The sequence below is a fragment of the Trachurus japonicus genome, chromosome 6 (assembly GCF_045865225.1).
Source record: "Trachurus japonicus isolate A0001 chromosome 6, Traja_1.0".
Taxonomy (NCBI): Eukaryota; Metazoa; Chordata; class Actinopteri; order Carangiformes; family Carangidae; genus Trachurus; species Trachurus japonicus.
In genome coordinates, this window is record NC_140912.1 from 8,393,015 (window position 1) to 8,418,293 (window position 25,279).

The 25,279-nt window shown below is 41.2% G+C and overlaps 3 protein-coding genes across 10 annotated transcripts in view; 2 read left to right on the forward strand and 1 right to left on the reverse strand.

Moving 5' to 3' along the window:
* Positions 1 to 5,179, forward strand: part of tead4 (TEA domain transcription factor 4) — a 38,806-nt gene extending 33,627 nt beyond the window's left edge. For all 8 annotated transcript variants that reach the window (XM_085778559.1, XM_085778562.1, XM_085778565.1 and 5 more), the window contains 3 exons: positions 658 to 798; positions 2,488 to 2,640; positions 4,192 to 5,179. In XM_085778559.1, coding sequence (XP_085634685.1) covers positions 658 to 798; positions 2,488 to 2,640; positions 4,192 to 4,305 — 408 coding nt within the window. In that variant the 3' untranslated portion in view covers positions 4,306 to 5,179. The remainder of the gene's footprint in view (positions 1 to 657; positions 799 to 2,487; positions 2,641 to 4,191) is intronic.
* A 3,351-nt stretch (positions 5,180 to 8,530) lies between these two features.
* On the forward strand, positions 8,531 to 11,023 carry mansc4 (MANSC domain containing 4). Its single transcript, XM_085778567.1, has 3 exons — positions 8,531 to 8,848; positions 8,972 to 9,106; positions 10,089 to 11,023. The coding sequence occupies exons 1-3, from the start codon at positions 8,629 to 8,631 to the stop codon at positions 10,952 to 10,954; spliced, it is 1,221 nt and encodes a 406-aa protein (XP_085634693.1). The 5' UTR covers positions 8,531 to 8,628; the 3' UTR covers positions 10,955 to 11,023.
* An 861-nt stretch (positions 11,024 to 11,884) lies between these two features.
* mrps35 (mitochondrial ribosomal protein S35) lies at positions 11,885 to 19,678 on the reverse strand. Its single transcript, XM_085778568.1, has 8 exons — positions 19,512 to 19,678; positions 18,689 to 18,741; positions 18,358 to 18,525; positions 17,408 to 17,468; positions 17,173 to 17,312; positions 15,266 to 15,375; positions 15,098 to 15,167; positions 11,885 to 12,378 (listed from the first exon to the last, which is right to left on the reverse strand). Exons 1-8 carry the CDS (start codon positions 19,642 to 19,644, stop codon positions 12,109 to 12,111), a joined length of 1,005 nt encoding a protein of 334 aa, XP_085634694.1. The 5' UTR covers positions 19,645 to 19,678; the 3' UTR covers positions 11,885 to 12,108.
* Between the last annotated feature and the right edge of the window lie 5,601 nt (positions 19,679 to 25,279).

Here is a 25,279-nt window from a genome sequence, read left to right on the forward strand (position 1 = left end):
GTCCACAAGAGCGTTTTGGAGTTATTGGATTGTGTATTTGATGAGTTTGATGAGGGAAACCAAGAAATCCCATGAGCCTCCATAGCGTAGCTCTGAACAGCTCGTGGATCTGCTTCACCGTTTTAAAAATAGCTTGCACCGACAATTAAAGGTAACGAACCTACTGCTATGACTATAGGGATTATGGAAATGGGTCAATTTGCCAAAATGTTGAACTATCCCTTTAAGAATTTTATGTATTATCATCGTAGGACTTAAAAGACACACTCACACAAAGAGATACACAACATCTTGGGAATCTTGAGGCTGGATTTGACAGTGTTACACTAGGTCAACAAGGATCTGGCCATTGGATGCCTTGTGGCTTTACAGGGAATCACTGAGCTTTTGTTGAGCGGTAACACTTGACGTGATGCGTCTTTGAGACAATCTTTAAGAGCAGAATAGTAGGGCTTGATATTTTGTTATAGATTATGGAGTCAGTACTGTATATCCCTGAGATTTTGGATGCCCAGTGCAGAGGGTGGCACATGTCTTCAGTTAGAGGGGGGGGGGTGGGGGGGTGAGGAGAAGCACACTCTCATTCACTGCCTGACTGAATGTGGTTCCTTTTGGGTTGGATCGACACATAACACGTTGTCTGTGTCTTCTCTCCAGGCGGATCTCAGTGTGAACCTGCAGGATGACAGCAGCTTCTTCTATGGTGTCTCCAGCCAATACGAGAGCTCCGAGAACATGATCATCACCTCATCCACCAAAGTCTGCTCCTTTGGCAAGCAGGTGGTGGAGAAAGTGGAGGTAAGACGAATGTCATCAATTGGCATTTCATTAAAGGTTAACTTGAACAGAGGTGTTTCAGTAGTCAGGCACTTACAGTACCCTGCATTTATTATTAAATATTACTATATTTCTTAGGGGGTTGTGTTTTTGTACTTTTCAGAGAGAAAGGAATGTGTGTTTGCAGCCATACAGCACAAACATTACATGACAATGTGCAGTAAATTTTACAGCAGCTGCTTTCAAGGGCATCAATTTTTTCTGGCGACAAGAGGGGGTCACGTGTCCCTTTCACTTTTCAAAATTCCAATTATGTTCCCCACACTTTTCTGTTTTATAGGGTTCACCAACTATGAAGCCCTCATAGTACAGGTGAAAGAAGTTTAAAAAATACAGATATACACATCAAGGTCATCTTGTCTTTGTGAGATCACTACTTTGCCTCTAAGGTCTGCCGTTCAGGCTCTAACCATGTGATTGGTTGAACTTGTAAAGTAAAAGGGAGAACTGGATTTCTAGTTGAGGTTGTTCAGTATAGGCTGATAAAGGTTTCCTTGGCCCTGACGGGTCCAAATCATATGAGGACGTTTAACAGAACAGAATAGAACAGAAATTAAATTAGTCATTTTACAGCTTTTCATTTTCAAACAACTGTACTTTAAACAGACGAAACATCTTTTTGGGCCAACAAGCATCACATTACTTTCATTTGCAGCCATGATTGACGCATAAATAGTCAATTTTGTAGATTCTGCTCAAGGGTAAAAATGTACTGTGTCTTCCCTCTTTGTTACATTATTTTTTGTGAAAAATATTATAATTCATGTTTTTTATGTACTGGTGACAGCACATGATTATAGTTTTCTCCTGAAAAGATGCCAACATTTAGCATTGTATTATTGATATAGAAATTAATAACTTGTTAGTAGCTATATGTATATGTTCATTTATTTTATTTAATCATCATTTGAGCAGTTACACCCCCATAAATGTAGGAAATTTCCTTCAAAATTTGAATTTTATTCCTTCTTCTTTATATTCTCATTATTGTGATGATTGAAAACCCAGTGTTGTGGCTGTAACAGTATATAAATCAAGAAGTTGCATCACTGATTTCTGGACAGATTAGTGCTATTTCGACATTTCGGGTTCATGACCACGTCAAAACCCACACTTATCAACCAGAGGAGTGAGTAAGTGCTACTTGTGCAGATGGATTCCAGTCACTTAATGGCTGATCTGTGGTCAGGAAACTGACGTGATTCTCAAATCTCCCCTGCATGACTAACTGCTGCGCTTCCCGTTAACTAGACACAATAGTGGCCCTGCCCCCACCCACCGCTGATGGATTGTACAATATAAACACATACACACACATCCCTAGGTAGAGCCATCTGCCTCAATAGGCCACATGATGATATTTAATGGCTTCATCATTCGATTATGGTTGTCACGAGAAATATGTTTATTGTCATATCTGGCATGCCGTATGCTGCATTAGGTATATTATATTACACATATTGCACCTTATCACATAGATGTCCATATCTGATGTATCCAACTGGCTTACAATGGAAGATATATCCCTGTTTTTTTCCATATTATTTCACATTTTATCCTTTAAAGTGTTTTAAAATCTCCCATCACATACCACATGTTCTCATATTTTGGACTGTATGCCTTTTAAGTATATTGCATCTGTTTCTCCAGACAGAGTATGCACGTTTTGAGAATGGGCGCTACATGTTTCGGATCCATCGTTCCCCATTATGTGAATACATGATCAACTTCATCCACAAGCTTAAACACCTGCCAGAGAAGTACATGATGAACAGCGTACTGGAGAACTTCACTATCTTACAGGTACACACAATGGTCAGCACTGTATATGAACTGTGTGTGAGTGTGTAGAGGCTGCGGATTTTATTTTATATAAGATGTTGGGCTTTTCTGTTACATATTGGGATAAAGAGTTGGGCCCCTGTTGGTTTTAACTGTGGCAGAGAATGGTGTAAAGTAGAAACAGCTTCTCCTGCCTTGAAATGAATTTGAGCCGATTCATGCATGATAATTGTCCTTCATCATTCACTTCATTCCATCCGTGCCATTTAGAGATGATAAAGCACACAGGGCCAAACTGCTTCGTCCTAAAATCAAAGTGGTTGCGCTGTGATGTTTTCTATGTGTAACCATGGTAGCTGGTGGCATTTTGTTATGTTGTCACAATGTTTGTCATGTTTTGTAATGTTCTTGCAGAGTGAAAACATATTTTTTCATGTGTCTGGTTGGGCTTTTCTGAATGAGTTGGTGTACTCCTCAGACAGCTGAGAGAATGGAGTCACCATAGTAACTAAGTGGTCCTCGATACCAGGGTTCAAAGACATTGGTGTCCCTTCCATTGGCGGCTGCATTCCTACTGGACAAGGGACAATGACCATATTGAGCCCACACTGACGACTATATGGCAGCATGTCATTAGGTTCCTCAATGGGCTTATTTAGTTCATATTAACCACAAACAGCTCACACACACACACACACACACACAGACAAACAACAAATGCATGCACACACTGCGTGGCCAAGAACAATGGATCAATATGCCCCAAGTGTAGTGTTCAGTGCAATGCAATGAGCATAATGAATCGATGAAGTTGTGTGTTTGTCTTAGGTTTGCTCTATTTCTACACGCCTGCATTTTAGACACAAACTAACCATGCATATATAATAAGAGATTGTGTATTATATATTATTTATTTATAGTGGTCTATTATTATGTAGCACTTTAGAGGGTTTGCATTTCTATCTACTACAGCAATGTTAATCATCTCCTATAGTGTCAATAAATAGATGTGTTGGTCTAGTATGTTCATATTGGTATGTCAAACATTGAAGTGTGGTCATAGAGTGACTGTTTAAGAGGAACAATGATCTTAGAGGCAAAGAAGTGATGTTAAAGAAGTAACTGCATTATTGTGGCAAAAAATGTGGAAGCAAATGCTGCTGTTATTAGATTTTATTGGAATTAACATACTTCTATTTTTCTATTTTTTATTATTTTATTTTTATTTCATGTTTTTTTTTTTTTTTTACTTGAATACAATAAAGGCATGCATAAACATACTTCATACTACTGCTTTGGTATTGAAGCCATGTTTCTATCAAAACCACACATGTAGTGGTAGATGGAATTTGCTTTGTATTCTAATAATGTGGCTCTGTGAGGACATTTCACACACTTTAGTGATACTGAGGCTTTCACACTCTACAAAGGCCCTATTGCACGTTTCAGTGGGAGAGTGAATATATTACATTAATATAAGAGGTTATGTTTTTTATGGATATGTGTGTTGGTAGTGTCACTTTAAAAACATGGGTAACCACAGTTGGGTACGTCTTTGTGTTTTCTCCACAGGTGGTGACTAACAGGGACACACTGGAGACCCTGCTGTGCGTAGCCTACGTCTTTGAAGTGTCCACTAGCGAGCATGGCGCACAGCACCATATCTACAGGCTAGTGAAAGACTGACACAGTCACACAGTTGGAACTTACCTGCTATAGACCCACTGTAGCACCTCAGTGAGCAACAACACTAAACAATGGACTACTTCCTCCGTGAGCTTAGAGCTGAAACCATACAACTCGGTCAGGAGCCCAGAGAAACACTGGCTTTGTCAGCGCGCCCAGGAACGCTACTACTGCTGAGGAGGAGCTGGATTTGAGACTGTGGAAGCTGACACAGGCTTTGTGTGAAAAGTGACGTGAAGAAGAAGAGGAAGAAGAGGAAGATGAGGACCATGATACACTGTGGTCTCTATACCAAAGGAGCCAAACCTAGCCAACAAGACCTGCATGAGAGAGTTGTCATTGGTGGTGTTTTCATCTCATTTTATTAGTGCTTGTTTTTGATTTAGGTTCTTTTACACACTTTGCATGTGCAGGAGAAGTTTGCTACAGAGGAGTTTGGCTGCCTCAGCGCGCCACCTAGTGACGTAAATATGAATAACAACGGGGAAACGTAATTGAAATTAGACTGAGAATCCCTCCTTTGCACATCCATAAAATATCACTGTTTTTTGGTGCCAATCTTTTGTGTTATTTGAGCAATTGAGTAATTATGTACAGTGCCACATCCATCATCTCCTCTTAACAGCGTTATGAAAAAAAGAGGCTAAACTGATTTAAAAGAAAGAGCTATTGTATTCACTTTGTTTGATGTTGTCTTACGTTTCTTGTATTGTCTTACTGTTTTTGATTGAAGAGTATCTGACTACAACAAAAGGCACATAATAACACTGCTAACTTGAACCAGATTTGAATCTGTAAGCTGATTACAGAATTTGTCTGTAACTGTAACTTGCCCTGAAGTGTCAGATGAAAATACAAAGTGTTTCTTACATAACACTGTTGCCGAGTTTTGAATGATGTGAAAACTGTGGCCACACACTGTAAACCTACAAATATATATAATAATCGACATTAGTATCTTTTATTTATATTATCCATACAGTTAGTATCAGAACAATGCTTTCACATTTCCTGATTCGTTCAAACGTACATATTGGCATTGTTCAGGTTACATCACCAAGGTTACAGATCAGTGAATAGACACAGCTAAAAAATCATAAATTAAATGAACTGCACTTTTGAACGTGATTTTATGAAACAGTCTGTGTCTAAGGTGTTGGATTGCAAATGAATGTTAAGGCACATGAAAATCAAAGAGCTAGTATGCAGAGTAAAACCTTTAGATGTTTTTTCTGTTGCTTTACAGGTGGGCAACAGGACAGATTGGATTGTGTTAGCTCCTTCATACATACTAATGAACTCGAGAGGTAAATAGCAAAAATAATACTGACTGAATACTAAAGAATTTGCCCAGTTCCAAAAAGACTTCAAGCAAAAACAAGGGGTAATGCAACAAAAGGTCCTGTTTTTCCTCTATTGATTATTTAGTCTGATTAATCAGTTATTTATTAGTCCACATCATGGTTAAAACTTCCCAGTGCAAGTCTCACAGGCTGAGGTGAGGTTAATGATGACAAACAGATCTTAAAGACACTCCACCTACTGTACAATCAAACAGTTACGAAACACCACTGAATAATACTGTAGGCTACTACTATACACAGTGGTTGGTCACTACATGGTGAGAATTAGATCAAAAACACTGTAGTCCTACATCCTCCAGGCCTGTGTAGTGTGGAGCGTGTGTGGCGCTGTAGCGCTGCCACACATAAACACCTACAACAGAGAAGAAGACAGAAAGCTTCCCCGCACGATTCAAACTCCAAACATTATAAGTGGATTAAATGTTGATTGGGAGTCGTGTCAGTGCAAATATGACGATCGATAATGATTTAACGGGTCCAGGTGCTTCAGCTGGCCTTTGAGAGTCACCTGACCCTACAACCCAGTGGAAAGACGCTGTTCTTCGGACTTAGTGGCCACACTCGCCGCATACAACTCTTCTAAGGTAACATTAAGCCTTCTTTTAATGCATTTTACCCGCCGTGGCATTGTTTATAACACTTAAAGCTGAGTGGGGTCTGTCCTGTCTGAATGTGTGCTGAATCTGGCTGTGTGGTCTAGTAGCTTCAGTTGTTTCAGTGATGCGCAATGGCTGCGTGCGTGCGTAAAAGAGAGATGAGAGGCACACTGTGTGTGTGTGTGTGTGTGTGTGTGTGTGTGTGTGTGTGTGTGTGTGTGTGTGTGTGTGTGTGATGTGAAAACCATAGACTGTAAGGTGAAAACGTGCTCCTTTGTCAGCTTGTTTGAATTAAAAATGAATGAAAATTTAATGCATTTCAATATGCCATTATTATAATTTTTAAAAATTAAAGTGACGGGTAAAATTATGACGGTATTTTTATGACCCCGTCAGTCTAGCGCAACCTCTGCTGGAGGTGACTGTTGCCATCTGGTGGTGTTGGGGCTTCATTACAGTTTTCTCACCCACAGTTCACCTTGGTGAAATCTTCTTCAGGCTGAGTTGAACTATACATGGCACATTGAAAACTTCACTGTGTTTTCTGGTCTGGTTGTCATGGTAATCATCTTGTCACTGTTCCAAATCAATGCATAAATTGAGGGCAGATAGATCAGACAGTAGCCTATATCCACATGTGAGTCTGCTGGATATGTGTCTAATTTTTTTTTACAGTCTATGGTCTAATAGAGCGACTTTATACTTCCAGTAAAAACTATTTGGCAAATTGTGTAATTATTTTAATTTTTATTTTATTTTTGGTAATGATGGTTGTGGAATCTAAGACCAGATGTCTCTGCTGTCAACTAAATCCAATCCCACTTTCATAAAACAGAATAACACAGAATTGTTTCCTTGTGGGTTGTAGTTTATTCACTCCTTGGCCTCTTTGTCCCAGAAAGGTGCTGCAGACTCCCAGGTGTAAACTGAGAACATGGCACTGTGAATGAGAGAGCAGCTCACACAGAGTGAGAGACAGCTGCAGCAAATCCCAAACCAAGGAGTGAAAGGCTTATTCTGATAATCCCATTTGAAAGAATTGAGGCAGATTGCTACAATTATGTCAATCCACTCTCAAATGCCTGACCTCACTGAGAACACACAGCTTATTCCTAACAGAGGTTAGGCCCTACTGGTATTTTTAGCCTGGTTCCTACTGAAACTAGAGCAAGTTTTACTTTACAGTGTGTTGTGGTGAGGTAATACAGTGTGTTGTGGTGAGGTAATACAATTAAGAAATCTGAACAATGGATAAAGCCCCTTTCAAAATTCTTGTTTAATTTTGTTGATATATTAGAGTCAGAGGTTTTTACAGCGGGGATTTTGGATATCTCTTTTATCACTCTGTAAATGAGAAAATACTTTCACCAGCCCTAGAAAGGCTTTGAATGATAAGGCTATATCAACAATCCACTCTGTAAAAACCCTTAGAATATAGACAAGAATAAAACTGGAAGGTTTAGAGTCTGTAGCTAAGTGCTGCTGAAGTGGAGATTTCAGGCTCAGAGTCTGAGGAAAAACTCATTTTGAGAAAACGGCCTTCACTTGTACTAAGCCTGTGCATATTCTCATTTGTCCAGGTCATAGTATCTCAAAGGAGGTTAAATCGAAAGCAACTGGACTTAGTTATTTGTTTGGGAAGACGTTTCACCTCTCATCCAAGAGGCTTCACTTGTACTGTAAAATTCCATAGATTGTTAATGTAAATCGTACTTTTATGATTGGTTGCAGATACGGGGGAAATGACCATTTATGGAGCCTATAATTGTTCGGGACAGAGAGAGCTTTACTGACATGACATGGGTCAGACAGCAAGCACAGCACAGTACCTATGTCACATCTAACATTTGGTGAATTTTGGAGAAATCTACTGACAAAAGAGACAAAATGAAGTAAAACAACCACCTTAATGTGGATTTTCTACCATTTCTTTCAACTTTTCTGAAAGAATTGTATGTTAAGGAAGAAAAATACCCGAAAATCTCAAAAATAATCAGTGCATGAAAAAACAGTGTTTTTGCCTGTAGTGTCTCGCCTTAAAGCTGTAGTGAATATTCCAGCATGATCTGCATGCTGTGATGTAGTCATGTCAGGAGGAAGAACTGATGTGGTTTAGAGATCGTAGATGGGCCCTGGCCATACTGGCCTTGTTCCTAACAAAGCGCTCAGTCTGGACTCTTGACGCACGGCTGGGTCTCCACCTCCTCCAGGTGCGTCGCTCTGACTCACCTGGAGAGGGACTGGTACCAGCAACACCTGACCACCAGCTGCACTCCACTCCACTCCTGTCAACTCCAAGTCATCATCCCCTCAGACATGTCGATGCTTCGTAATTTAACCTGGTCTGATTTACATTATGCGCCATGAACGTCACATGGGGTTTGCTGACGGTCTTGAGTGTGGTGTGCCGCACTGAGTCGAGGTGCTCTCCGACCTCTTACTACAAAAACTGCTGGATCCGACGTTTCCCGGGAATTTTCATCGACATCGAGGAGTCTCAGAGGAGAGGAGCGCAGCTGCTCAGGCATTACCAGGAGGAGACGGCGCTGAAATGCAGCCGCACCTGCTGCCTGACCAGAAACTGTGAGTAATGCGTCCGAACCAGAGGAGTCGACGCACACATGCGCTGAGCTGTGTATTATTGACATTCCTTTACTTTTAGTCCATTTGTAACAGCACACTCTACCTCCACCTCTCCTCCTACAGTTTCCTGCAATCTGGCGATATTTCACTATGACAGCACTCAAGAAAACGTGAACTGCTTCCACCTGCACTGTCCAACACTGGAGAGCTGTATCCTCAGCCACAGAGGCAACGTTGTTCTGTACAATATCACTAAGGGTAAGGAGGCAACCTGTTCTCCAGACTATAATAACATGCTGAGAACATCTGTTACATGAGTTTATTCTAATTTAAACCTATGTAGTCTGTTTATACACGGCCTATCTATGTGTTTTTATTAGCATACAGTGTCCTGTTTGCATGAAAACTGAAACCAGGGCCTACTACACATACAGCTATTCATGTAATTTGGACTGTAAGATGCATATTAATCATTACTACCTCTAGATCTACAGTGCTGGTACAGTTAATCAGTGAATGAAGTGCTTATGTAGTTTGTATAGCTGGCTTTGCAGGTTCATATTTTACATTACATTACAATTTATCTGTTACTATCCAGCAGTGCTCTAACTGGCTACAATAATTACATGTTACTGACACACACACCTATTAACAACCTCAACATATCAAGATGAAAAATACTTTTACTTCTAATACTTCTCAACTCAACTCAATATACAGTAGCACATTCAACAACATGCAGATATTGATCAGAAGTGTTTCACAACAAAAAAACAAAGAATACAAAAAAGCAACAAAAGAACAACATAATAGAAAAATAATTTATGATGAAATTATGAATTGTAAGAAGGGAATCAGACCAGGCACTGTTAAAATCAGGTACAGTTAAAAGCTAGGGAGAAGACGTGAGTTTTGAGGTGACATTTAAAGGAATCAACCGTCGGGGAGAATCAGATGTAGAGGGGGAGGAAACTCCAGAGTTCAGTGGAGAAGGCCCTGTCCCATAGTGGTTAGTTTAATCCTTCATACTTGAAGTACATTTTTCATCAGTATTAACTTATTGGTAGAACTTTTGGAGCTAAAGTAAAAACCTGCTAAAACAACATCTACTTTTATTCCTACTACAACTATAGTCATAATATAAAAAGTTGTTTATCAATTTCAAGTCAGCTAATACGCATTGATTATTCATGATAATAATAATAATTTTAAAAAACGTATATAACTCTTCATGTCTCAGGTGTGGATCCTGACCTGCTGGTGTTTGGAAAATACTTCACCTCCAACGTGCGTGTGTTACCCCACCACTACAGTCGGGTCAACGCCTCAGAGCCACTGCCCTCAGACAAACGGCAGTTCATACATCCACCTCCGCCTGCGGCCCTACCACCCACGTCCACACCAACAGAAAAACCCCCTACGACGACAGGCAGCGTGCTCACCACCACCACCACCACCTCCACAGCAGCTGCCACCACGACACTGCAGAGCACCAGTCAGCCTACAACAGCTTCCACAACAGATTCCACAACAGTTTCCACCACATTGTCTCCCACCACATCTGCTCCTCTGACTGCCCCGGAGAACCATGCACAAACAACAGCGACAACCAACACCCCCACCATTTCTCCTGCACCCAGCTTTACTTCACCTCCCTCAGCAGCCACAGCCGCAGCCACAGCCTCCACCCTCGGCCGTCACAACCCTGAGACGACGACTCTCTCATCCGCCACAACTGCACAGCCCTCCACATCCGGGTCTACCCAGCAGCACGCGGCCACCTTCTCTCAGTCGACCAAGCAATACCCCAATGACACCAAGGGCAGCCTGGGGAGGAACCACACGGCGGGCGGGGAGGGAGGTCAGGGAGCCGGCGGAGAGGACACTTTAGGGGGGTTGGGACCCGGGTGGCACGTAGCCGCTCACACCCTGCTGGTGGCTGTGGCCATCTGTATCACAGTGCTGCTGAGCTGCTGTTGCTCCATCCTGCTGGTGGTGAGCTGGAGGGGTCAGAGGAAGAGGATGGGACGCTACCGAACATCGTGGAGAGGAAAGAGAGGCTCCATGCGACTGATAAAGTACGTGCTGGTCAGAGAGAGCTCCTGAAAGAGAGAGGCCAAGAAAAACAAACACAGGACTGACACTTCTTTGTTTTAATGAATGAATCCTCCATGAAAAGACATTTGATACAAGTAAAAAAAAAAAAAAGTTTTATTTTTCTGAAACAGGCTTATTGCTCACTGGATACTTTAAATAACAAAGATATGCTTTACATAGCTTTACTTTAAACATATAGGGGTGGAAATGTATGTTATTGTCAACTGATGCATTGAGGCAGAAATACTGTATATTTAAACTGAGCAGGCAGACATATTTTATGGCTTAGATGAGATTATCAAAACATTGTTACCATGATTTTGGTTTCACTTGTGACTTAATAACTTTTGACAGAGGAACCGAACACAGCCAAATGTGTTTGACCACAGCAATTTGCCTCGAGAAAGACGATACGATGTACGTTTGGCTGACCTATATTTTGATGTGCTTCAATGAGTTTAAACTGATGTTGATGCCAAACCTTGAGGACATTTGCCAGTTGTCTGCAACTGGTCTCTTAAGTGGCGGTCCTAAGCAAAAAAAAAAAAAAAGCAGCTACAATTTAAGTGTTGTTCAGCTTGTCAACAATGTGTTGTCCTTTGTGAGGCTGAAGGAGGAACACATTTTTGCTTTGTGGCCTTCAGTGTTTAACCCTTCCACAGTTGAGGACATCTCGGTGCATTGGGTTTCTCCTGACCTAGAAGTGAACGGACCACAGACCAAAACTCTTAAAAGAGGGGTAAGGAAGGGCGAGGTGGTTTTCAACCGCCTGCAGCTGAAAGCATCCTTTCACTGTGGTCCCGCTCCTCGACCTGACAGTGACGAGAGTGGGATGGGAGCTCGGGCTGGGCCAGGAACTGACTGAATGGAGCTTTTATCAGATACAAGCTTTTACCCATCATGCACATGAACTTCAAGACAGAACGCTGATCAACAATAGCACATGTCAGACTTTTATTTTGTATTAAAGACATCTGATATCACACTCTTGATAAGACAGTAGATTTATTTTGGAAAATAAATACATTAGTTGAGACATACGAGGCTGCAGTTATCTGGAATAATCTCCTGTTTGTGTTACTGGTGTGTAGATGAAGGTTGTTTTTGTAGATTCTGTCTTGGTCACTGTCTTCATGTAAATACATTTTGTACATTAAGCTGGATCACAGGTTGAGTACTTTCTTGACGGCCTCTTTGTACTGAAGCATGGTGCTTTCATTCTCTCCTTCGTTCTTCAGCCGTGTGACCGAGTCCTTATACTCCTTCACCTCGCTTCTTCCCAGCAGCTGCTCCCGCACTTCCTCCTTTTCTCCTTCCCCAGCTACTTTCATGCGTACGAGCGTATCTAAGATGTTCTTTTGGGACGGGCTGTCCTCCCAGCTGTATTCCTCCATGTCTGCCACCGTCTTCTCGGCCTCCCAGGCTTCCGTTTTCTGAACGATGAGAAAAACAGAGCATCTCTTAGCTTTACACGCAGATGGAAAACTGACCCAACTGGCCTGAAAACAGAAACTGTCCTGTTAGTGCTGGATTGGAGATGTGTGTACATTTTATTACATGCAGCTATGATGTTACATCATGTATTTGTAGCAACAAAAGATATAAAGAAGCATGTTTAGCGTATCCATTTGATGTTGAGGACTCTAGTTTGGAACACCATATGGCTGCAGATGTAAAATATGAGGGTCTTTGATGCTCCTCTCACAGAGATAGTATTTCTCCATATGTAGTGCTCTGTCCGTTGCCTGTCTAGCTGTCATCACATTCCCTGGAGAACAATAGGCTCCACTGTGCAGCAGCTTAAAGCAGGGCACTGACAGAGCCTGAGCCCTGTTGCTCTCCAGGTGTTTGAGGTTAATGACCATCATTACTGTTATACATATCTGATCCACATAACATCCCATCTGGACCGGATCCAGGTCCTAGTGAGTGAAGAGCACTAGATACTTGCGAGTAGATGAGTAGTTTTGTTTTTGAAATATTGAAAACCCACCGAGTTGTTTTAGTTTAATATCACTATGCTGGAATGATGGATCTTACTTTATCCTTTTGAAGTGAGGTTTTTGATTTTTAGTTGTGAAATTTGTAACCCTTTAATTTACAGGCTGCTAATTCCGTGATAATGCCAAGAAATAACAATTAATTGTGTAGTAATGTCAAGAAATAGCCTAGAAATAACGGTCAATTTCATAGAAATGTTATATTTTTCAAAGCAAAAGATTACACATGCTTTTCATGCTTTGAAGGCCAGATTTTGTGCATTTCTTTCTTCAAACTAATTTCTGGGCTATTTCTACACAATCAATCATTATTTCGTGGCTATATTTCTCGACATTACTATGAAATTGACTGTTATTTCTATGCTATTTCTAGACATTATGACGCAATTACTTATTTCTTGGTTATTTCTTGACATTATCACATAAATGTAAATTAAAGGGTTACCGGAAATCCTTCCATTACTAAGAAGTTTGGTCATCATAAAGAATATCTGATAATGTGAAAGGAGACAAGGAGTCACCTGTTTTCTCAACTGAGCTTATGGACCTGTCAAATAGCATTTATATTTTCAGTTAGGGGAACAAGTGTTGGGCACAAAATCCCCTAGTAGTTAACGTCCACCCCATGTTGGAGGCAGCTTTGAGCAGTCAGAACCAGCACTGGCCTGGATTAGCACACACACTGGAATTAGCAGGGAAGGTCTGCCCCTCTTAGTGGGGAGATAAAATCACCTTAGTTGCTGCAAACAATTGGTCTCTTTGTGGGATAGCGTTACGACCTGAACGCTACGGCGCTCTCACAGCTTCCACAAGCCTGCTGGACAAGCACTGTGCCTTCCATTGTGTGTCCGAAAAGGGCAACGGACAGTGTTCTGCCTCCTGGCTCGGACACCTTTCCCGACTGAGAGATTTTTCTTTTAATGTGACTAAGCCGTGATGGGAAAAGCTCCTGAAGGCAGAGGTTGCACAATAGGGGGAGTCATTTTCCTTTATGTGGCTGGCTGCACATTCATGCCATCAGCGCCTGGGCTAATGACCTGGTGGCAGACTCCTCTGATGTGGCATGGTTGGCTTAATGCAAATGAGTATCAGGGTCAACACCTGATAGGGGGGAGTCTGTTTTCTCCTCATCTGTGGGGAAATGTCAGCTGGACAATGCTGCTGTTTGCCATCCTTCTGCCCATTCAACTCCGAGACCTCCCTAATGGGCCTGGTCTCTCAGATCCCAGAGCGAGATGGACCAGTATTCCCCTGGTAAAACGTGATTGTGCTGTGATGCTTGCAGGGTGTAAATGTCACGAAGGAGTAAAAATATTTAACAAAATTTGCCCAAATGCATTAATGCCCTACTTTCTGAATACCACCACAAATCCTAGGAAAACTATGTGAATTATACAGAATAATATGCAGCAGTAGATGAGATCAGCCAGATCTCAAATCTTTCAGAAGAAGAAAACACTAAAAGGTGGTGAAGGTGGGGGCTGAGGATGTGTCTTTTGAACAGCTCATCTGAAATAGTGACATTTTGATTAAACTGACATTAGGTTAAAGGGATAGTTCAACATTTTGGCAAATTGGCCCATTGCCATAATCCCTATAGTTAGGTTCGTTATTAATTGTCAGTTGAGTGTAAGCTATTTTTAGATCGGCGGGGCAGAGCCGTGAGCTGCTCAGAGCTACGCAATGGAGGCTCATGGAATTTCTTGGTTTCCCTCTGCTCTGGTGGACAAGTTGTGACCTGCATGTTCACCACGCTATGAGATACCGGAACGTTACGAGACAGAGTTGTTTTCGAGGTGAATTGCAAAATTGCTGATGCGCGTTCCCGTTGAGGCCAGTTTTTCGACAAGCAGTCTCTGCAATTGCCTCGAAAAGAACTCTGTCTCGTAAGTTTGATGAGGGAAACCAAGAAATTCCATTAGCCTCTGTAGCGTAGCTCTAAGCAGCTCATGGCTCTGCTCCGCCAATCTAAAAATAGCTTGCACCGACAATTAAAGGTAATGAACCTACTCCTGAAACTATAGGAATTATGGCAATAGGTCAATTTGCCAAAATGTTGAACTATAACTCTAACTGATGGATCTGTCTTCAGTTATTACAGACACATGTTGGACACAGAACTGAAGTGGAGAAAAAACAATTTCTTCCTCACCCAAGACTCGTGGTAAAGCACAGTCAGCAGGTACATGGCGTAGTCGTAATTCTGCCGTCTCAGGGGGCAGCTGGCAGAGAGAGGGAGGTAAAGGTAAAAAGGGGAAATCATTTTTATTTCCTTACTTGATCATTAGATGTAGAAAACTCAAAAGAGAGCAATGTCTACCTGTCAGTTGTGATGGTGAGGACGTCTGTTTTTTTGCAGTATCTCTCCCCAACAAGCTTCAGCATCTTCTTGCGTGCGTGGTCATCCAGATTCAAACTGGACAGCTTCACCTTTGTGAGCAATGACACCAAAGATTATCACAAGAGAAACTGAAAATAATATGGAATTGTTTATGCAGCAGTTTCTCACATAAGCCTGTGGGATGAATACATTATGAGAATGTAAAGACAGATATACAAAAAGATTAGTGAACAAGTGATTTTCATTGTGGACTCTATCTCTCTTGACATACACAAACAATGTTTGGATTTTTACCTGCACAGAGCTTTGACTGTGTTGATTAAAATACTATACTTTTACAGATGAAATCACAGCATGTATGCTGTGGCCCAGGATAACCTCTAAGCCCCATGCAGAGATGATAGACAATGTAATCAAGGAATAATCTCTGCTTTTCCATCTATCATGGCTCAGATTTATAATTCATACAATGGGGGGGAAAGTGCATTTATAGGTAATATAAAGGTAAAGTGTGCACATGTTTCTGTATGTTAAACATGATGAAGTGACAGCACAAAGGTGAAATAGTTTTAAAGTGTTTGGACAAACACACTGTCAAAATCTGTTGGTTTCAGTCACATACTAGATTTTTCTTTCTCAGTTTCCTCCACTACTCTCGCTTTGTCTAAATGAACATCCGAATAACCAAAGCAAACCTACAGTGTGTGCTGCTCATTCAAAACACTGAATCAAACACTAAACCTAATTTTTTTTATCAAAGTTAAAATGGTTTGGAAACTGACCGTGTGAGATTAGCTCCCCAATCTATCTCCCAGCCTAATCCACCAGGATTAATGTCTGTATAATTCCTACCTTGCTGATATAATCTAAGGCAAAGTGTCAGTGGAGCAGATGGCTGGTGATTAATGGTAAAAAAAAAAAGAAAAAAAGAGAGACACATTTCCACCTTTTTAAAAGGGCAGTTGAAGTTCCTGCGTATGTGGGTTGTAACTGCTTTTGACATGATTTGTGAAGAGTGACAAAACATTCATGATAAACAAAGAGCCATCAGCACAGACAGTCTAATTATCCACATAATGAAAACAACATAAGCAAAACAGAGTTATATAAAACTGAAAGCTACAAAAGTCACAAAGACCTCGTATATGACTGATGCAGAGTGTCACTGAATTTAACTTTCATTTTCCAGGTCAATTATAATCTTATAATTCAACAGACCAATTACATATTATCGCTGATGATTTTGTCTAAATTCTCACGTGGATTTTCAATGTGTAACTTCTTGGTGATGGACTGCGGATGTTACGTGTTCTGTGTGTGTTTACATGTATGGCTGTGGTGTGTGGGGAGGATTGCATATCTGTGGATTAGTGGTTGGGAGGGGATTAAGAGGAATATTAAAATGTCTCAACAAATATGTCAGTGGCAAAAATGTTTTGGTACTTCTTTCAGTGAAAATATGAAACTATTAAATAAATAAATAAACACTTTTCCAGAAAACTAAGAACCTAAACTAACAGAAAACAACAATTTAGCCTAAGCACATACTTATATGTAAAATAATTCTCCAGCACTAATCTCTGTAGACTTGATGGCATAATTTCTTAGGTTTGAGGTCAACAGACAATGAACGTCTCTCCAGGATAAGTCACAGGGACATGATGTCAGCTGGTGATTATGCATCTCTGTAAATCTCCAATTTGATGTGGGAAGTCGAGTCATTTTACATGTGAGGATTTCACATGTAAAATGAAATGTTCATGGTTCGCCACACTTGACTTCATGTACATCAACAGAACTCAGTTAAAAGTCAATATCATTGTGTAAAAAAACTCAAATAAAGACAGAATCCACACAGAAGATAAAGATGTAGTAGGGAAACTCACCTTGAGATGAACTATACGAGCTGAGGGGTTTCTGATAGACGGGCCGGCAGACAAGTAATCCGTGCTCGCTACTTTAATGGGAAAGTGCTCATCACATTTGGCATCAGTGTCCAAGGCAGACGGCCACTCTGTACAGAATGCTGATGGTGGAGAAAGACAATTTTACAATGATATTATTATAACCCAATTATCTGCTGACGAACACTCAGAGAAAAGACTTGTACGAAGAACTTACGTTTCAGAGCCTCACAGTGTTTCTTGATGGCCCCGGGTGTCAAATGCAGAAAGTTTGGTACCTGAGAGAGATAAAGAGTGAGAGGTTACGTGAATGGAACAAAAACATGAAAATAAGCAGCAGTTTTAATATCTAGGAATGAATTCCAGAGAACGTAAACAAACTCACTATGGCTGTATTACTGCAAAAAATATTTAATGCTGGATTTCAGAATTGACTGGTTTTAAAAGGGCAAGGTAACCAACCATCCTCTTCATCATTTGAATAAAGGGTATTATATAACTTACAATTACATAATACCTTCTATTCTATACCTACGTCAAACTGAATTTCTCATAAATCCCATTATTGGCTTGAGTGTGGTCAGAAGCACAACATCTGTGAGTTGTGGTCGAAAAAAAAGTGATATAATAGGATAACATATATAGTTCATGCAAATATGTGTACTGTATGGATGCAACACACTTTAACCCATCCAAACAGAGTTAAAGTTAAAGACCAATGTTTGTCTGCACGACACAACTTCAGCTGTGGCGGGTGAAAGCAGTGGCTCTCCTCTGCATGTGGCCTGAGTCCAGATGGAGCAGCTGGTGTTTGGACACAGCAGCACAATAATCCGGGCAAAGGGACTTGGCCATCAGAGCCACGCAGCAGAGCAAGAGTGCTCCATCAGTGCTACAAGAGCACTGGCCTGCTGGTCAGAGTGAATAACTTCTAAGATATGTAGGGTAGCTCACTAACAGACAGAACCCACAGTCAATTATAGAAGAATGTGATCACTTAACTAAACTAATGCAATGCCTAATACACAAGTCAAGTGCTCTGTTTCTAATGAGTCATTTGTGCAAATTTCTGAGGAAGTAGTTCCATGTTTTTCTTGTTCATCTTTAATCTTAAAAACTGCAACCCTCCATGTCTGTTCAGCGTAACCCCACATCATGAGGTCTGACCTTGATCAGCTCCAGGTTTCCGTGCTTCTCTGGAGGAACGCCTCCCCTCACAGGGTAGCCCATCCTCACAGGCAGGGGGACGGCGTTGGGTTTAAAGGGGGCTGCTGCTGGATAAACTGCAGTCCAGTCCTGGTCCAGAGCCATCTTCTCTGTCCTGGGCTCCCCTGCCTGAGTTCCCAAAGCACAGATCAGCAAAGAAAACTTTATTATGAGCAAAATGAAAAATATTCTCTGTTCATTATCTAAACCAACACGCCAACTTCATGGATGTAAATCACCATAAGTGCCAGTAAAACTTTGTAAATAGGCAACACAAATGCAGTACACTTACATCTCTCTTAGATTTCCTGGCCGAGGATCCTCTACCGCCTCTCCCATTGGGGCCTAAAATTAATAACAAGTTAAACCACACACACACACACAAGCAATTTTTAATGTGACAAGATCCACAATAAATACCGAAACACACTTTAATTTCATTCTGCTAACACCATTTTCTAAAGATAAGGACACATTTACTGCCAGACAGTTAGCCTACTATTTATTAAGTGTGCTGTTGTATGAGCATTCAACAGGCTTACTAATAGGTCCACTGTAATTAATGTGTAAATGGCAGGTGATATCTGCAACAATGGCTTATCCATTTGTTTGTTTTGCTTCTTGTTGAGCCGTTTATGGTCAATTAAAGCTCAAAAATCATTAGATGATTTTCCTGTAAAGAAATTGTTTAACTGTCTTCACACTACCTCCTTGGTCAAGTTTTAGTGTAGCCTAATGTATTCATGGACATTGCTGTCTTTGTGAAATGAGACAAAAAAGTTAATTTCTTGCCACGACCTTGAGCTTTAGTAAACTGTAATGGATATGTAACAAACAAGTAATGAGCAGAGGAGGTCAAAAGACTGCAGCCCTGTGGTGAAGACATTACAAGAAAGAGAAGGGGCTGAATCTGTCTGTGAACATCTGCACTGCCATCGTCATGCAGCTGCATGTTAGTTTTGCCCATTTAACTAACTCCAAGTTACAGTCATAGACAGTCCTCCTGTCCTGTCAAAGGACATGAGGTGGCTACCAGCCTGTTCATCGGTTAGCTTAGCGTGCAGCTGTACGTCCTTCCGCTGTCAAAGCCTCCGCTGTCAAACAGAGACACTCACCTGTGTTTCCAGCAGAGGAGTTTACGGACACCGCCGTGGAGTACGTGACTCTGTTGACTGGTCTCTGAAGTCCGAGACCGGTTACATTTATTCGACCTAGACACACAAGTGCCTTGCTTGTGTGTGAAGCCATGTTTTTCACTGTCTGGGTGAACTCGGCTAGCTCATTGGTTACTGCTTTATGTCGCCGTTCTGCGTCTGCGCGGTCGCCATGTTGGCGCGTTCAAGACCCCTCGGTAAAAACATGACAGGGACTACACAGTCGAACAAGTCGCTACAAACTTGACCCTACGTTTTTTCTTCACGAAATTGAAATCACATTGTTTTAGGGAGTTCCATACTCCATATCATGTTGTATTGTGTACAACATACTACACGTTTGCATACTTTAATTTTACATAGGCTAGTTTGTTTTTGAAACTAGTAGGCAAGCCTATAACTAGGCTAAATAATTTTCTTCTGGTAACATGGACAAACAGTATGGGCTAAATAATTTTGTTTCACAATGGACCACCTGGACATCTTGAGCATGATTCAGCTGATGGAGCCAGCCTGATAAAACCTTCTTTTTACAGTCTATGGATAAAACACAACCTGTATGCTGGACTAATGTGCACCCATGAAGTAAGATCAAGCCAGATAAAATGTCCTCACTGTCTGTCAGAGAGGAGGGGACGGCTCAGACTAAACAGCTCCCAGAAAACATCAGTTTGGAAAACACAAGCAGAGCTGGTTTGGATGGCGTCTTGGTAATGACATGTGCTATACAATGTATCTAATGAACAGTTGGCAAAAGGGGGTGACCACATGAGGCTTCACGGCAGAGACAGCTAATATGCCTACTGTTTGTGGAAAAAAATTAAAGTCAATTTTTCTATCAGAGGACGACCAGCTGGTTGCTCTGGCTCTCCTGCCAACAACACCTGATATTTTGGACAGTGGGAACAATGCCTATTCAGCCTTGTACTAAAGAAACGCTGTGTTCTGCAGCAGGAGAAGAAGTACTACTTCGCTCCTCTCGCATATTCCTAACAGGCACCTGTAAAGCCATACATAAGACTTATTTTAATTTTTCTCCCAAAAAGGTAAACATACTGATGTGTCAGTCAAAGTATTTTAGTCAACCAAAGGGGGGAAATTTAGATAATTTCAGTGATGACTTTATTTGTAAGTTGAATTCAAGACCTGTCTTTTACAGTGTTGTAAATCATTTTCTGTTTTCATTAGAGGAATGGATGAAAATGAGGAGCTGGAGAGAGCGATGTTGAGTAACTCTCCTACCAAGCTATCTCTGCAGGGCTGTAAGCAGACAAGCTTTAGGAACAGAGGGATATACATAACCTAAAAAGAAATGGAAAGAAAGGTATCAACTGGTGGATTGCTGGCCACGTTATTGCAGTGTGGATGGTAGGTGCAGGGCTTGACATTTGCAGGGTTTTTTTTGTCTCCATTCAGTTGCTGCCATATGGAAAAGGTTTTGCTGCAGGTTACTCATTTAGATTTTGCCAGCCTACACTGATATATGTTATTGCTTTCTATTGATAAAGATGAGTGTAAGTTCACTAATTGCCCACTTCTTACACACACTTACACATACAACACAGAAGTTTCATAATAAAACTCAGACAACGCATACCACTGGTTTGGTAATGTTAGTTATTGCACACATTGCATTTCTGTGTTTCACACTGGTCTCTAAAGCAAATGTTAGCCTGTCCATGTCCAAATAAAGACAATGTCAGACTATTAGTGTAAAGTTGATTACACAAGATGTTTCCTCCACCTGTTGTGGTGCTATTTGTTTCTGTTTTACTGTAGATACTCCAGCAACTGTTGATCTGAGCTAATTCATTACAAATCTCTCTTTTCTCTCTCCTGTAGTGATGAAGTGGTCTTCCTGTTCCCTGACTGTGCAGCTGCCCCCTGCAGCAGTAGCACTGAGCCTCTCATCTCAATGGGACATTCCTGCAGTCATTGCTCTGCAACATCATTTACAGCTGTCTTTCTAAACATGCTTCAGTCCAAGTTTGACCATCATGGTAACCATTATGCACATGGCTGCAAAGGTAACCCAACCTTTTATAGCATGGGGACATAGAATACTAAAAACAGCTGCTGCAGCCTCTTCAGTCCAAATGTTAGATTTGTCTGAATTTTCACAGGTGAAACACCGTCTTTGATTTTGTACATAGGACTCTTGTTTAACAATGTGAAGCGCATGGTCTGAGTCGCATGGTGCAAGCCAATTTAGGGTGTGTATGTGAATGTCTTTTTTGCAATTTTACCACCAGAAAAAAACCCTGTTGCTGGGCCAGGCACATGGACAAAGGCGGTTGTAATTTCTTGTTAATTGTTCATGGGAGTGTTTTAGGTCTGACTAATCCCAGTGCCTTCTCCCATTTCCTTAAAAAGCTGTGTGTACTTGCCCCTCTGCATGTTGCTATAACAATGGCACAGGTTTTCATGCAGAGTTAGGTTCTGTTTACGGTCAGGTGATTACATATTGTCACCGACCATTGACCCATGTGTCCTGACACATGTGGTGTGGCCTTTGCACTCTGAGGGGCAAAGAAAGGCTGAGCGAATCAAGAAACAGCACATATCATGTCAGACACATTATGAGTGGATAAATTTAGGTGATGAACGGTAAAGAGTGTTGAGGATTTACGAGTTAGTAAGAAACAATGCATGTCTGCAAAGCGTTGTGCAAGAGACATCTTGACATACTGTATACAACACACATCATGGCACAGAGAAGCTCTGATGCCCATTGTAATCATCCACCTGACTTATCTCCATATCTAAGTTCATTTTCCACACACTCTGCCTGAATTTAACAGACAGAGTTTGTGCACTCTGACTGTGTATATAATAACATGTATTTCCCCTTGACAATATACCCCTAAAATGACAGTAAAGTAGGCTACTGCACCACTAACTTAAGACCAGGTTTCATATCAACACTCTGCACACAGCTGTAAGTAACAGCACAAAGTCCTATGTTAGAAATATTTGATGTTTTTTCATTATAAGTGTGAATTAAGTTTGTCTCGAAGATAGCAAAACCCCAACAAATAGCCTGACCTGAAATGTTCTGCCCTTAATCTATTTAGGCTAATAGAAAATAAAAAATGTTTTAAGTCCAGTTTTTATGCATATTCTAACAAGTTTAATTAGAGATAGCGTTCAGTTATGATTTGGCATTACAGTACTGCCAAGGTGATTGCAAACCAAAGCCAAATGTCCTGAAACTTGAAATGATCTGTTTATCACTGCAACACAATGAACTAAGATCATTTTAAAGGAATAGTTCACCCAAAATTCTAATTTCACTCATTATCTACAGTACTCACCCTCATGTCGACTAAGGGCTGGGAGAATTTTCAGAGTCCTCTGGCCTTCTCGGAGTTACGGGGGGGTCTGCGCAGCAGTATTTGTCCATATAATGGTTGTGAATGGTGCTAACTTTTCTTTGTCCAAAAAGACACACTAAAAAACATCCAAATACCTCTACACTGCTCGTCCGTAATGTCCCTCTTGTATTGAAGCCCCGACATGAGAAATTGTTCCGCCGGTCAGTGCAAATCACGCAAGATTTGCACTGACACAGGAAGAGCAGTGAACTGAGACACTGGGAGCTTCTGCTACAAACAAGCTTAAAATATAGACTTATTTAATTTTTTTCGGAACAATTTCTCATGTTGGCGCTTCGATACAAGAGGGACATTACAGACGAGCAGTATGGAGGTATTTGGATGTCTTTTGGTGTGTCTTTTTGGACGAAGAAAAGTGAGCACCATTCACAACCATTATATGGACAAATACTGCTGCGCGGACCCCCCCCCGTAGCTCCGAGAAGGCACGGAGGGTGAGTAGATAATGAGTGAAATTTGAATTTTGGGTGAACTAGCCTATAGAGATGATTTTGGGGAATGGTGCCCAATCTAAGGCAGTAATCTTCTTAAACATCTCAACATGCTTAAACCATATTTACCAGTATTTGCAACAGCCTATTCAACTAATTAATGGCAGTGGATCAACTTCTGTAGTAAAGAAATCCACTCTTGGTAATATATGGCTAAAAGCCTGGTTAAAACATCCGCACAAGCAATGGATGGATACAAGCAATAAGGACTTTGGTTACGGTAAGTTCATTTGAGTCACTTGTCATGTCACCTCCTCTACCCTTAGGTCAACAGGTTTATAAACCGTCTTTGGCATAGCCCTATGGTCTATGGCAGAGCGATAGATATAACAGAGTGGCGACACTCCCATAGGACTCCGTTGTAAAAAATGGCGGGCCGACTTCCGGGTTATGGAGCCCTCAATAGACACAGTCGGCAAGCAAGGAAACGTCACTTCCGGTTAGGGCCGTGGGGGAAAACAAACCGTTTTCCCCATACACACTCATGCAAAAAGGCGGCATTTTAAACCTTTGTCAAACGCTTGTTCGCCGTCCTGTCTTAGTTTTAATCACATGTATATGCTGACAAAGAGCTATATATTAGAAAACTCATCACGATCTGGGTCGATTGCTGTCCGTACATCTTAAAATATAAAGTTTTCACAGCCATAGCCTACACCGAGTCAGCAGGGTCGGCAACCTTCACTTCCGGTCAGAGCGTTACACGTTTGGAGAAGATGAGCGAAGTTCCGATATAAAAGTTCAGGTTGTGGTTTTTGAATTTATTTGCGGTGTAAAATAATACACAATAACTCAGGCAGTGTCTACGAGTGTCTAGAGCCGGCCGGCGGCGACTAAGAGAGCGTCAGAGCCGTGGGGGAAGACAAATATGACTGACTGTGAAATACCTAATATTTTTAAATGTACGGACAACAATCGACCCAGATCGTGATGAGTTTCTAAAAATATAGCTCTCTGTCAGCATATACATGTGATTAAAACTAAGACAGGACGGCGAAAAAGCCTTTGACAAAGGTTTAAAATGCCGCGTTTTTGCATGAGTGTGTATGGGGGACACGGTTTGTTTTCCCCCACGGCCCTAACCGGAAGTGACGTTTCCTTGCTTGCCGACTGTGTCTATCATGGATGTATTATATTAACTGGATACCGGACCGGAAAATGGCCGCCGTTCATTTCAATGGAAGTTGCTCGCCTGGCGCATACGCATGGATGTATTATATTAACTGGATACCGGACCGGAAAATGGCCGCCGTTCATTTCAATGGAAGTTGCTCGCCTGGCGCATACGCCGAAAAAGTTTCTGACTTCCGGGTTTACTTCCGCGTTATGCGGCCCATAGAGCATGCGCAGTTGAGTCACCCCCCATAATGCTCTGCGGTCTCCCATCATGCCCTGGGGCAATGAGAACGAGCAACCGCCGTTCTAGTTTTGGCGCTGCGCGTTCATGTATGTGTTACTTGTGGATTTAAGGAATGAGTATTAAGACTTTTACAGGACTCACACGGACTTTAAAACAAAGATAATGATTTAAAAAGTAAGACGGCCGATCGTAGGTTTACTACGGTCGTTTATAGGATCGTTAAATCGTTTTGACAGTTAATTAATATACGATGTTACACTGAAAACGAGTTAGTCCGAACCTGTAAGCTTAAATCACAATGGAAAATAAATCATAATTAACTGTATTTTTGTTAAACATGACAGAGATGACCACAGAACACCTCAAATAATGTAATGAGGCTTTACTCTTACCTTTTTTATATTCAATAGTATATTTAACTTGCTGCACAGTTCACCAGTTGTATCTACAGGATGTTGGTGGAGTATAGTCACACTTGTTTTG

Excerpts from the sequence above, each read along its gene's own strand:
- mansc4 (XM_085778567.1), top strand. The coding sequence starts at position 8,629 with ATGAACGTCACATGGGGTTTGCTGACGGTCTTGAGTGTGGTGTGCCGC. Across the intron at positions 8,849-8,971 it reads CTGCTGCCTGACCAGAAACT|TTTCCTGCAATCTGGCGATA; the intron begins GTGAGTAATGCG and ends CTCCTCCTACAG. Across the intron at positions 9,107-10,088 it reads TCTGTACAATATCACTAAGG|GTGTGGATCCTGACCTGCTG; the intron begins GTAAGGAGGCAA and ends TTCATGTCTCAG.
- mrps35 (XM_085778568.1), bottom strand. The coding sequence starts at position 19,644 with ATGGCTTCACACACAAGCAAGGCACTTGTGTGTCTAGGTCGAATAAAT. Across the intron at positions 17,469-18,357 it reads GAAACCTGGAGCTGATCAAG|GTACCAAACTTTCTGCATTT; the intron begins GTCAGACCTCAT and ends TATCTCTCTCAG. Across the intron at positions 12,379-15,097 it reads TGCTTTACCACGAGTCTTGG|AAAACGGAAGCCTGGGAGGC; the intron begins GTGAGGAAGAAA and ends CTCATCGTTCAG.